Below are 14,062 nucleotides of genomic sequence, written 5' to 3'. Positions count from 1 at the left end.
ATGGTATTATGGTTTTGTGGTTAATGTAGTAGTTAAAAAATTAATATGAATGAGGAATTAGGAAACTAAATGTTACTCATCATAATAAATTCAACTGAAATTTAATGAGCTAGGATGGTTCGTTTCGCCATTTGGTTAGGAAGCTGCTGAAACCGGGCTATAATCATTTCATTCCACTGTCATTTGAGTCTTACATGTTTATTTCTTCTTCAGGTGGAGGCCTGAATTTTGATCGATGACCTCCCTACATCCGCTGCCTCAAAGTACTTAATGATCACATGACCCTGGACATGGATGCTGTCCTGTCGGACTTTGTTCGTTCCACAGGAGCCGAGCCGGGGCTGGCCCGAGACCTCCTGGAAGGTAGGAGGGAAGTCATTGGGGGAGAATTAGAAGAAAGAAAAGTATTTATTAAGATGATTTGGAACATTTAAGGTGGTCAGAAAGACATTTTGTGTATGGTAGGTCTTACGTTTAAGCTACTTCTAATAATCTGTGTATGACCCACCGTAATTTTAAAATGCAAAATCATCCTTTCGCCTTGAGTTTTTTTAGGATAGCTTTTAATACAAGTAACATTTAATATTAGCTCACTACTTTAAACAGTCAAACCTCGGTTCTCGAATGTCTTGGTTCTCAAACAGTTTGGTTCTCAACCAAGTTGTTCATGGAAAAAAAGTCTCAGTTTTCTAACCAAACCTCAGGTCTCAATTCTCTACCCAGCAGTCCTTCATGCTGATACCTGTATGATTGGTCAAATGTCTCAGGCAACAAAGGAGATTGACAAAGGAGAAACAAATTGCTCCTTGAACAGTTTTCTAGAATGAGTTAAGCTCGAGAACCAAAGTTCCACTGTAAATGGCTTTTAGAGTTTCATATTTGGGATCGTTCATGGTTTTCTTTCTTTCCTTTCCTTTTTTATATGGGTAATTCTATGTAGAGTGAAATAATTTAATGTTTTCATTTTGCTTTTTTGTTTACTTATGTCTGTATATACATGTAAGTGTGACTGTTCTAGATTTAAGGTCCTTCAGGCGTGGAATCATGCAGTGTGGAATTCTTTGGAGTCATTACTAATAGATGCTTATTGATGATGAAAATATATAATGATACAAATAGATAAGCCCATAAGGAAAGGGGCAAGTTTGTAGTATAAATGGGTAATTTTTTAGATTATGAGCCCTTCGAAAGGTGTGACCATTTGACATTTGCTTAGCTACCCATGAATAGAGCCTTAGTTTGGAAATGGAAGGTCAAGGTTTAAGTTTCTAGTATTACGATTTTAAAACTGAGATTCAGAGAGGTTAAGTAGGATTTAAACCTAGACCATCTTGTTTCAGAGTCTGGCTCTTAGTAATTATATTACTGATTAATGCTTGCATGTTCTCTCTCTCACACACACACATGCTCTGAAAGAAATGCTATGAAAGTGTAAGAGAGAAACCAAAGTTAGCTGGAGAATGCAGAAAGGCCTTCCTGAAGAAGTGACATTTCAGCTGAACCCAGAAGGATGTGTAGGAGTAGCAAGACAAAGGAATGTGGAAGAGAATGCTTGCTTATGCAGAAGACGTAGCTTATACAAGGACCCTAAGGTGAAAGAGAGTTTGGCATATTAGAAAAACTAATAGAGAACTGGTATGAGAACGGTAGGAAACTTGCCAGACAGGCAGGAAACAGCAAGGGGTGGGGGGCGCTTTGTAAAGCACGATAAAGAGCTTACATTTTTTTTTTTTTTCAGTGGGAAGCTGGTGAAGGATTTTAACCAAAGGAATGACATGATTGGATTTGAGTTTTTAACTGTGTAGTTGAAGGATATGGAATGGATTGGAAAGTGGCCAGAGAAGAAGTGGTGAAATCAGTTAAGAATATTGCAGTAGCTTAGGTGGGGACGATGGGGACTCGGACTGTAGTGGTAGCAGTAGACTGAGAAGTGGAGGATTGAAGATATAATTTAGAAGCGGGATCAAAAGGCCTGATTGTCATTTTATCTCTGTCTCTTCCTTTCTTTTACTTTTTCCTTTAAACGTTAACTCTGGTTGTAATATAAAGAAAAAATTAGGGGGGGAAAAAGAATAAATTAGGGAGAGGACAGATTAGGAGTAGAGAGACTAGAGAGCCCCTCCCAAAGGCCAAAGACCAGGTGAAGGTTATGAGGACTTGAATTAGGAAAGTGACAGTAGAAATGGACAAGAAAGGAGAGATCTGAGAGCTGTGTAAGGGGCACAGACAACCCTGAGGACTGACTGGGTAAGGAGGGGCGAAGGGGGATGGGGTCTGAGGACTGGCGAGGAGCAGGAGAGGATGGGCATTTCTGGTCTTGCGGGGACTGTGGTGCCACGGCTGGCTGAGGTAACATGGAAGGGAGAAAAGCAGCAAGTTGTGGGAGGGAAGATGCCGGGCATTTAGTTGGGGCGCGTTGGTTGTTTAGGAGGACCTGATTTTAAGGAGTTTAGCAGAGACTCGGAAGTGTAGATCCAGTGCTCAAGACAGATTTCATTCGTTCATTCGTTCGTTCGTTCATTCATTCAGGACAGGCGTTCTCCAGTCTTCAAAGAATATTTATTGAGTACCTACTATGTGCCAGGTTCTACATACTTGAACAAAACAAACAAAAATCTCTGCCCTTATCATGGGAAAGATAGTCAATAAACAATAAACAGGATAACCAAGTAAATCGTATTATAAAGTGTTATGGAAAATAGGAGGGAGAATGACGAGGTTGTGATTTTTTAGTGGGTAGTCAGGGTAGGCCTTATAAAGAATGTGTCATTTGAGCCAAGTACCTGAAGGGGATGAGGAGTTACCAGTGTCGATATATTGGGGAAAGAACAGTGAGAATAGTGGAAAGGCCGTAGGTGGGAACAGCCTTGTAGCATGTTCTAGGAATAGCAAAGAGGCCAGTATGACTGAAGTTGAGTGAGCAGAGGAAGTTGGAACAGATGATGAATGGTAATTGTTCAGAAGTAAATTCAGCAGACATGGATGATTAATACAGCTTTACTGCAGAATTATAATAATAACAAGAAACAGAACAGCAACATTATTGTGTACATAGATAGTGCTTTCTGTGTACCAAGCACTGTTCTAGTGCTTTCAATTCACTTAATCTTCATAACAACCCAATATGATATTGTCTCCACATTCATAGCCAGGGAAGTTGAAGTACAGAAAAAAAAGGCTAGAAAAGTAAACCAGGTCATAGGAAACCTTGAATGTCACACCGAAGAGCCTAGGCTTTATTCCATAGACAGTGGTAAGGCAGTAAAGACTTTGGTTAGGACATTGAAATGATCAGAACTGTACTTTAGAAAGAGTAATCTCATGTAATTCTTTAGAGTGGATTGGAGGTGGGACACTAGGTGATAGAATCGCATTAAGGCGGTAGCAGATGGAATGGAACAGGGGGAAGTGGAAACAGTTGTGCAGCACATTATTTACTGTATAATTTGGCTGGAGAAAGCAACAGAAAAATCTATATGGAAAATCTGTCTTTAGGGTCTTCAGTAGAGCAGCGATTCTTAAATTTGGAGAGGTTAATTCCCTTTGATAATCTAACAACAGCTAGTTGCTCTTTCTTAAGAAAAATGCACATAACTATAACTTTGTATACAATTTCAGATGGCATAGGACATCCTAGAGGACATCTAGGTAAATAACCCTCTGGATCTCAGAATTAGGAGACCTACTCTTGATTCCTGCTGGGCGCTGGTGTAAACTAGCTGTGACTTTGGGCAAGTCACCCTATTTCATTAAGCTTCATATCCTTTATATGTAAAATGAGGTTTCTAGGTCTCTTAAGGGCCCGTTCAGTACAGAGAGACAAAGTTTCTGTGCTCCTGGAGCTTAGTTAGGAAGTAGACACGTAAATAAAGAAATTGTGATATGTCAGATAGAAGTGTTATGAAGAAAATTAAAGCCGGGTAAGGAGAGGAGAGCAATTGAAGTGTGCATGAGTATATGCCTGCTGACGTTGATAGGACGGTTAGAGTGGTCATGGAGTGCTTTTCCTCAGTTTCCCTATACTCCGAGTGCTCGATTCACTTTTTGCTGTGTCTCCTGACAGGAAAGAATTGGGATGTGAGTGCCGCCCTCAGTGATTTTGAACAGCTCCGTCAGGTCCATGCTGGGAACCTGCCCCAGCCCTTTAGCGAAGGCAGCGGTGCCTCCAGGACCCCTGAAAAAGGGTTTTCTGACAGAGAGTCCACTCGCCCTCCCCGACCCCCGCTACAGCGGCAGGATGACATCGTTCAAGGTACCTGAGAACTGAGGGGTATTTCTGTGTACGGAGTAGAAAGGAAGGGCGAGGACTGTTAAGTGGAGTCAGGGAGTTTAGTGATCCTTTTCAGGTGATTCCATTCTGCCCCGTGTCCCCAGCCAGACTGGTCAGAGGTGGCCTCAGGCTGTCCGGGTGTTGGACCCCCTCACTGTCACTCTGCATCTTGAGTGTTATCCTGTATACATGCCTTCTTCAGGTACTGTGAAAAAATAGAGGAAGGAAGATGCAATCATTGAGATAAGGCACACATGAAGATAGAATGTAAAGGGTTACTACCATCTACTTCTTCGGAGGCCATTCTGCTAATACTGTCACTGTCTACCAAAATTTAAAAATGCATATATCTCCTAACTCAGCAATTTCATTTATAGGATTTTATCATATGTGTTTGTGTACATGTGCATATATCTATCCTTTAAATATATACATAAATAGGCACATGTAAAACTTGAAAGTTAAAGCTTAAAAACAACTTTTTTTAAAAGGTTTTCTTTACTTATTTTTAGAGAGAGGGGAAGGGAACGAGAAGGAGAGGGAGGGAAACATCGATGTGCAAGAGGAACATCGATTGGTTGCCTCTGCATGCCCCCAACTGGGGACCTGGCCCACAACCCAAGCATATGCCATAACTGGGAATCGAACTGGCAACCTTTTGGTTCACTGGCTGACACTCAGTCCACTGAGCCATACCAGCCAGGGCTGAAAACAACTTTTCATGTCCGTTAATAGAGGAGTGGTTAAATAAATTGTAAAAATCCATATTGTGGAATATTCTGCAGCCATTAGAAAGAATTAGGTGGAACTGGATGTGCTGTTTTGGAAAAATCTCTAGAATCTATTGAGAAGGGTAAGATACAGTATATAGTTTGCTCCTGTTTAAGTTTTAGAAATGATTTTAAAAACTATAAATGCTTCTATGTGCATAAAAAAATTCTACAAGGTTATAAAAGGTTGCGTCTGGGGAAGGAATCAGGAATTTTGAATGAGAGGGAGATATCTTTCCTTCTCATCAAACACTTTGTATCTTTTGATAGTATTTTGATTTTTCACATTGGGCATGTGGTCCTTTTCAAATACTTAAAAAGAGTTTAAAAAAATAACATCACTAGCCCTGAACCACGTGGCTCAGTTAGTGTAGTGTTGTCCCACAGAGTGAAAGGTCCCCAGTTTGATTCCTGATCAGGACACATGCGTGGGTTGCAGGTTCAGTCCCCAAATGGGGTGCGTATGAAAGGCATCTGATCAGTGTTTCTCTCTCACATTGATATTTCTCTTCCTCTCTTTCTCCCTCCCTTCCCTGCTCTCTAAAAATAAATAAATAAAATCTTTAAAAAGAAAAAAAATATCACTATAAAATAACTTTTTAAAAGAAAAATAGCCTTAAACACGTCTCGACTTTGTGCATCATCTGTGGCAAGTATTGGGTTAAGAACTGCTACCCAATACACTTTTTAGCTCTTTTGATAATCTTTATGTAATCCAAACCATGCAAATGAATTGTAATACTACACTGAGCAAGTTATGATCACAGTGGAATATCTGCTGGGGAATTTTAAGTGCTGTGTATTCAAAATAAATAATTTGAGGCACTGTCTACATTACTTGTCTTCCTCTGTGGCATGTTAAGTAAGAATTTGTACCTATACATTTCTGGTAAATGTATCAAGGAAAGCTATAGTTAATAATGTAGATAAATGTTATTGATGGTAGGTAAGGAAGTTCCTGAGTGTGTAAGATTTTTTATTAATTTTCTGTATTGGAAATCCTTTTCTATATTCTCCAAGACTGTGAAAATTATTGGAGATATTATTTGAGTCAGTCTAGCCAAATGCAACCCCATTTTCCTTACTCCCTTTTCCTCCCACCAAGCAGTGACCAAGTTGCCAAATGAATGGGTCCCTGTTACGTTGGGAAATGAAAATAGAGGAAGTTCAGGAAAATTCCCAAAATGGTAGAAAAAGGAATGTATATTTGGTGCTAATGTGAGTGCACAAAAATACTACTTTCTGTATTTCTCTAGTTGTATTTGTTCTGAGAAAGAGGGTTGTGGCATTTGGTAGCCTGTGAGACTCATGGTTTTTCCCTGAGTGGAAAGTTCTCTGAGTGAGCTGTGTATATTCTAAGGTGACTCCATTTCTCATTGCAGAAAAACGCCTGTCTAGGGGCATCTCCCACGCCAGCTCCAGCATTGTTTCCCTGGCCCGGTCCCATGTCTCCTCCAATGGTGGGGGTGGGGGGAGCAATGAGCACCCCCTGGAAATGCCCATCTGTGCCTTCCAGCTTCCAGATCTCACTGTGTACAATGAAGACTTCCGCAGCTTCATAGAGAGAGACCTCATTGAACAGTCCATGCTGGTTGCCTTGGAACAGGCAGGTCAGTGAGTGCTGCTTTTTCCATGTTCTCCCCTCTGCCCTCTACCTGTAGGCAGCCACACAGTGGGGCGGGGCTTCACCAGTAGCCTCCAGTCTAAATGTGGGATCTGATTGCAGTCCAAGTCAGCAGTCAGTTGGGTAAACATTTACTGGGCTAGCTACTTCTTCAGGTTAAAGGAAGGACACGAGGTAGACAGTGTCCTCTGGAAATTTCCTGTTTGATGGAAGGGAAACCGGATATACACATGAAAGGCCTAGGAATCAATACCTAAAATTCAATACAGGAAAAAAATACAAATGAATTATAATTGGTTCTGGGACATCCTTGTGAACACAAAGAACTAGTGCTGTAGACAGTGCACAGTGGTGATTAATCTGAGAGTCATGTTTATTTATATAAACTTTACCGTGTGCATTGATTTATATATATTTTTAAAGTTAGCAAGTTACCTGGTGAGATTATAGGCCAGTTATTCTTTCTGTAGACTCTTTAGTGATTCAAGAAAACTTAAGCATCATTCAAAAAACTTTCCTCATGTAAATAATAGATTGGCAGTTGTGGGGTGACTCTATAGAATTGAGACTCGTTGTCTTGGGTGTTTTATGTACTTGGTCTTATTGTTCATGTCTTGAAAGTCCTACTATATGAGGTCTGTTTGGAAAAAGTCCAGCCATTGTTAATATAACTAGAACAGTTTGTGCAACATCAATGTAACCTGGCAGCCAGGGAGAGTGGACTGGAATGCACGTGCATGAATAGTGATGGCTTCACTGTATTAGTGGGGGCAGCAGATGCTCTTCAGTGAGTGTGTGTACTGTGTGTGGCTGTTGCATTCAAAATGACTGATGAGTAGAGCGACAGATCTGCATCAGATTTTGTGTTAAGCTCGAACATTCCTCCGTGGAAACTATTCGGATGATTCAGAAGGCTGCAGCTATGGGCAACTGGTGATTGGCAGCTTCATCATGACAGTGCGCCCACACATGTGTCATGTCTTGTGCAGTTTCTTTGTGAAACATCAAATAATCCAGGTGACTCAGCACCCCTATGACCTGTGACTTCTGGCTTTTCCCAAAACTAAAATCACCTTTGAAAGAAGATTTTAGACCATCAGTGAGATTCAGGAAAATACAGTGGGGCAGCTGATGGTGATTGGGAGAACTGTGTGAGGTCCCAAAGTGCCTACTTTGAAGGGGACTCAGGTGCCATTGTCCAATGTACAATGTTTTTTGTATATTGTATTTTCTTCAATAAATGTCTCTGTTTTCATATTATGTGGCTGGATACCTTCTGGACATATCTCATACATTCTGACATGCTGTCATACACAGATGATACTTGTATGACATTTTGAACATATACTTGGGGTTCCTTTTTTTTTTTTTTTTTACTGATGATGGATTTGTGCTGAGCTCAGTTGCTACAGTATTTACTTAATCTCCTGACCAGAGTGAAGGACTCAGACCAGGTAGCCAATACAGAATTCAACCTCTGATCTTGGCCTCATCATCTAACCCAGGGTTGCTCAGTCTTAGCGCTGTTGACATTTAGGACCAGATAGTTTTTTCTTTTGTGAGCTGTCTTGTGCTTTATATTGTGTTTAGCAGGGTCCCTGGCCTCTACCCATGAGATTCCAGTAGGACCCCCTTATCATCTGTGACAACCATATTTCCAGACATGGCCAAATGTCCCCACTTACGAACCACTGATCTAACCAGTTGTGTTCACCAGATTCTGATCAATTAGGTATAAGTGAAGAAGATATAAAAAGTAATAGCATGATGATTTTGTTCTGGAAGGCTTTCTGGAGGAGGCAAATTTGGGGTCTGTGTTGAGAATAGGGAAGTGGGAAGTGCTTTGTGGGTAATCTGCTCTTCTTTTTTCCCGTGTCTGTAGGGCGTTTGAACTGGTGGGTGAGTGTGGATCCCACTTGTCAGAGGCTGCTTCCTTTAGCAACTACTGGAGATGGGAACTGCCTTTTGCACGCAGCCTCTCTTGGTGAGTCTTGAAGATGGCCCTTCGGTCCCTCGTAGAAAGGAATCAGAGTTAAATGTCATGTGCAGGACTTGTTCCCACCAGCCTTGATGTGTGTGTGTTGGTGCAGGAGGAGATGGAAGAGAGCCCTACCCTTGTTTTTCAGTCTCATTCAGAAATCTCTTGTAGGACACAGACTTACCGTGGGTCCTACTCTGAGGGTTGACCCTCAGAAGTAGTGAGCAGCAGAAAACAAGCAATATAGCTCTGTGTGTATATGTAATTCTACTTAGTATTTTACTCTTTGGGTATATATAAAAAGACATGTCTTCATCAGTCCTTTGTGAGACTTGTTAACTTTTAATTATAAAGGTTGTTTATAATTTAATATATTATTTGCCTTAGCTTTAAAAAAGTCCACATTTTCCAACTATCCCTCAATATTTGATGCTGATTGTCATGTGCCAGAGCTGTCTGTTCTGCTGCTACCCATTTAGTTTGTTAGACTTGTATCATGCATAGGGGCTTCCTGTCAGTAGTTTGCAGGAAGGAGGTGGTGTATCCTCCACTTTCAAGTCTACAAAGTTTCTGAATGTCCAGAGTAGGAACATCTTTTCTTTCTTGATTAAGTACCTATCCCCTAAGTCACAGAATGGTTTCTTTGAACTTGGGCTTCAGCCTGATTTCCTTCATGCCAGGGTCTGTGTATCATAATTAATAAGCGGAGTTGAGTGACAGTAAGGTGTCTTACCGTTATGTTTTCTTGCCACAGGGATGTGGGGTTTCCACGATCGGGACTTGATGCTGCGGAAAGCTTTGTATGCACTGATGGAAAAAGGAGCCGAGAAGGAAGCGTTAAAACGACGCTGGAGGTGGCAGCAAACACAGCAGAACAAAGAGGTGAGGGAACTTGGATGGGAGTACCTTGCTTCCCAGAATTACCCAGGGGTAATGCTCAGTGCCTGCCAGTAAGAAGTGTCTCCTGGTGCTTAGGGGCTTGGGTCCTCCTGTAATCCTGGGAAATTGTAGAATATGCAGATAATGCCATAGGGTAAATGTTTTCTGATCTAGTGTTGAGTACTGGTGTGGGGAAGCTGAGACCTATAGAAGAGGTGTATCTAACGGCTTTTCACCTGATAGGGGCTCAGTAGGTCCTTAGTGGTAATCTTTTGCAAGATGAGATATGACAAATCCATAGGATTTTTGTATTGTTTTGATTTTATTGCTCAAAATAAGACCAGTTTTTTAAGGACTTGTGTTTTTGACCCATGTAGAAATAGAAATGTTTAAAAATATTTTTGGCCATCTATACCATTTATTTTTTTAATTAGTTTGTTTAAAAAATTTAAAAGTATGCCTGTTACATTGAATTTGAATGGTACTTCTTAGGGGTTTAGCAAATGTTGAAGCTGCTTTTGTATATGGAAGTAAAAATGGACTGTTTGTACTCTCCATGCACATAGCAGGGGTTGGGCAAACTATGGCCTGTGAGCCAAGTCCCATCAACTGTTGTTGTAAAAAAAAAAAAAAAAAAAATGTTTTATTGGAATACAGCCCCACCCATTTATTTACATGTATATGTTTATGTCAGTGCTTTCCTGCTACAGCAGCAGAATAGAGCAGTTGGGTATGACCTACGAAGACCAAAAGATTTACTATCTGATTCTTCATAGAAAAAGCTTACCCACCACTTCCCTTTAATACTGACATTAACATTTATATAAACACAGTGGGTCTCCCTACTTCCTTCTCCCCTCGTTCTGTCTTCTGTGTTTATCTCCTGCTCTTTGGGTATATCTGTTTTTTGCCATGCATGTATATATAGCTGGGTGTTTCTGGAATTAATGTGAGAGTATCTCTTCAGAGACCTACCCTCTTTTCATCTTCTTTATGTTCTTCTTTTATTGTATCGTAACTGACAATATATAGAACTAAGAGACTTTTTGGTTTTAGTCAGAATTTTATGTCCTGACACCTTAAAATATGTAAGTAGAATGTGTTCTTTTTCAAAAACAAAAGAACCCATTGTTAACCTAGGATGATAGTAAGATCAGCATTCTATCTTTGATCAGCAATCTGCCCCAGAAGAAGATTCCTCAGGAAAATAAATGCACAGGGCGAGGCCAAGTAAATGGCAGGTTCTGTCGCCTGAGCTGGAGCCAGCCCAGAGTTTGCCTTCTTCACACCAACCCTGAACCTGCACCTTGTGTTTCATCCTTTGGGAGACAAGGAAAGGCCAAACCAGAACATGCTGCTTATTAAGAGAAGTGACAGCAGCAGTCAGAGAACAGGGTGCCCAATTCCAGCTTTTAAGTTAGTGTAGTTACAAAGGTGGTGTTAGATTACGAGAGTACTTAGCGAGGAGGACCAGTGAAAATACATGCATGGAGAATAGTCACTATCAAAGGAGCAATCTCCTTTTGCTGGGCACATTGAAAGTTCCATACTGGAAATATAGCCTGGAATAAAATAATTTTTTTAGCGTCTTGAGCACCTTTTGGCATCTCTAGGCCACACTGGAAGAAGAATACTTGTCTTGGGTCATATGTTAAATACACAAACACTAACAAAAACTGATGAACAAAAAAAGGTTTTAAGTAAATTTACAATTTTGTGTTGGGCCGCATTCATAGCTGTCCTGGGCCCCATGCAGCCTATGTGCTGCAGGTCAGATACCTCTGGATCACTGTTTTATCTCAGACCATTCAGACCTTGGGAGTGGGGTTGGAGGAAGAGTGGCCATGGGCTGGGGAGCTTCTGTTAGCCAAGACCAAACACCGAACAAAATGGTTTCTATTTCTCAGACCTCCTTTTTTTGTGTTGAAATTGGTGGTAAAACCCAGTAAGAACATTTTTAGGCTAGAAGGGTACGCCACCTAGTGGCTGTGTGTATAAGAATAGCAAGCAGAAATGTGAAAGGAAGAGGGAGGGAGATGTGTATCAGTGACTATATATATATATGTATATATACACATATACACATACACATACATACATACATACATATACACTGATACACATACATATTTATACACATACATACATCAGTGGCCATATATATGTATATATATCAGAGTGACCAGAGCACCCCATATATAACCTGTGCATTGTTCTTATTTTCAATTGAAAAAAAATGTGATATCATTTTATAGACTAAAGATAGCTTTGTCATTTTTAAAATTAAAGTGGAATGTGCTCACAGTAGCTCTTTAAATCCTGTTAAGTTTGTTCCTCATGACCCTCATGTTTCCACTGTGATTCGTTTTATTTTGTCAGTGTGTGTTTAAGCAGTACAAACTCATTTTAAGACTAATGTAAGTCAAATACAATAAGGTAGACTGGTCTTCCAAATCATCATATACATCCTAAAGCTAATATGATATTCTTAAATTGTTCGTACCACTTTTGCTCCTTTGAGAAAAATTATAGTTTCACTCAGCATATGCATTTATTGATTACAGAACACATAGTAGGCACTAGGTGTTTTGCATGAGACTTGGTCCAGGCCCTTAGAAGTAGCAGTAGGAGATGGGCATGGAAATACATAATTAAAACCACTCTCCCATGATAGACGTCTGTGCAGCAGTTGAGGAGGGAGAGCACAAAGGATGCAGTGGTTGATCTACCAGCAACATTTATGAAAGGCTTTCTGGAGGAGTGATACTTGCGCTCTCTCCTGACAGCTGAGGAAGTCTTCCTGGTGGGTAGAGGGAGTGCACTGCTCCAGGCAGAAGGAGCAGCTTAGACAAAAGCCCAGAAGTATTAAACAACATGGCACATTGAAAGAACTACAGCGAATTAAAGGAGATATTTGATTAGAGAGGTGGGTAGGGGCCAGGAAGTAGACTTTGTATGCTATGCTTAAGGAGTTTGAACTATATCTAATATGTAACGGTAATTCTTAAAGGAATTTATAGAAGGGAGCAAACATCATCAGGTTTTAACTCTTTTAAAAAAAATCTTTCTGGTGGCATTGTAGATAATGGATCAGTAGAATATATGACTGGAAGTAGTAAAACCAGTTTTAAGGGTCTGTTGCAGTAGTTCATGCTTAATGATTGTTGACTAAAGGGATCTGGGTGTGGGTAGGTAAAAGGAGAGGAGTCTTTAATAACTCCCTGGCTTCTGGCTTTGGTGTCTGAGTGCTACTTAGTGCTATTCACTAAGGTAGGAATATAGAATGAAGAGTGGGTTTGGAAGAGGTAGGAGTTCAGTTTTGAATGTATAGAGTTCGGGGTAGTTGTGGGCAGGTGGCAGTCTTCAGCAGGCCACTGAGTGTGAATATAGGAATTATTCACTATTTGTAGAGCCTTGAGCTAAGCACTGGGGTGGGGGAGGTGGCAGGAAAGGGGATATATAGACCCTTGGATAAAAAAACAAGGTATAGATTAGAACAATGCAAAATTCTCAAAAGATTCAGAGTAAAGCAGTTGGAGTCAATTGATGAGGCTTCCTAGGAAAGAATTAATAAGCAGGGGCTGGAGTGAAAGGGAGGACTCAGTTGGCAGAGTGGGGTAGAGGGATCGCCCCCTAGGCAGGAACATAGCCTTAATGATAATCTTCCTGGTCTCCTGCAGCTGGAGAGGGAGACGTTAGAGTCCTGAGCATATAGGTGGCAGTAGATGAGACTGAGGCAGTCGGGGAGGAGATAACCCAGAGTAAGCAAGGCTGAAATCATTGACACAGCAACAGCATTTCTGAGGTAGCAGAGTTCACAGCGGTAGGAGAAAGTAACATTGTGGAAGCTAAAGGAGGAGGGCGTTTAAAGAGGAGATCAAGTGCCGCAAGAATGCTGAGAAAGATGAGAACCAGAGTCTGCTGAATTTGGCAGTTAGCAGGTCACTGTCCTTTGCCCAGAATTGGTTGGTGAAGTAGTCTGTGGGGCATGAAGGGCGTAGGCTGGAGGGCAGAAACAGAAGCTGGATTGCAATGGGTTGGGAAGAATGGAAGGAAAAGAAATGTGACAGAGATCATAGACTATTTTTTCATGGATCTTGGCTTTCAAAGGGAGAAGAGGTTTGACTTTGTAGTAAAAAATATAGGCCACATGCTAAGAGAATAGGGAGTGGGGTAATGTGAGCCCGTTGGAATGGCGTTTGCCTCTTGAATCTAGCCTCTAATTGCTTGATATCCAATGCCTGTCTTTCACACAGTCAGGGCTGGTATACACAGAGGATGAATGGCAGAAGGAATGGAATGAGCTGATCAAGCTTGCCTCAAGTGAGCCCCGCATGCATCTAGGTACCAATGGAGCCAACTGTGGTGGGTACGTATGGCTAAGTGGGGAGCAGGAAATAACGTTAACCGAATCCTCAGAGTCTAAAGTGCTCTGCGCTAAAAGGATGTTAGGAGGAAGGAGAGGAGCCTGGCACGGGCACAGAAATGCATGACAACATGGTATGTTCTGGGAACTTCTGGGTCATTCAGTATTGCTGGGA

General features: G+C 41.1%; 1 protein-coding gene across 4 annotated transcripts in view; it reads left to right on the top strand.

Moving 5' to 3' along the window:
* The window catches only part of OTUD7B (OTU deubiquitinase 7B), a 52,659-nt gene that overhangs the window by 30,431 nt on the left and 8,166 nt on the right, over positions 1–14,062 (top strand). For 3 of the 4 annotated variants that reach the window (XM_054575168.1, XM_054575174.1, XM_054575184.1), the window contains 6 exons: positions 214–363; positions 4,064–4,252; positions 6,423–6,650; positions 8,547–8,648; positions 9,397–9,524; positions 13,778–13,890. In XM_054575168.1, the coding sequence (XP_054431143.1) occupies positions 279–363; positions 4,064–4,252; positions 6,423–6,650; positions 8,547–8,648; positions 9,397–9,524; positions 13,778–13,890 (845 nt within the window). In that variant the 5' untranslated portion in view covers positions 214–278. The remainder of the gene's footprint in view (positions 1–213; positions 364–4,063; positions 4,253–6,422; positions 6,651–8,546; positions 8,649–9,396; positions 9,525–13,777; positions 13,891–14,062) is intronic. The other variant, XM_054575194.1, reaches the window with a different exon arrangement.

The sequence above is a fragment of the Pteronotus mesoamericanus genome, unplaced genomic scaffold (genome assembly GCF_021234165.1).
Source record: "Pteronotus mesoamericanus isolate MK-2021 breed Mesoamerican mustached bat unplaced genomic scaffold, CSHL_Meso_final contig_1108, whole genome shotgun sequence".
Taxonomy (NCBI): Eukaryota; Metazoa; Chordata; class Mammalia; order Chiroptera; family Mormoopidae; genus Pteronotus; species Pteronotus mesoamericanus.
Note: the sequence above shows the minus strand (reverse complement) of the source record. Positions and strands in the feature narration are given on the sequence as shown.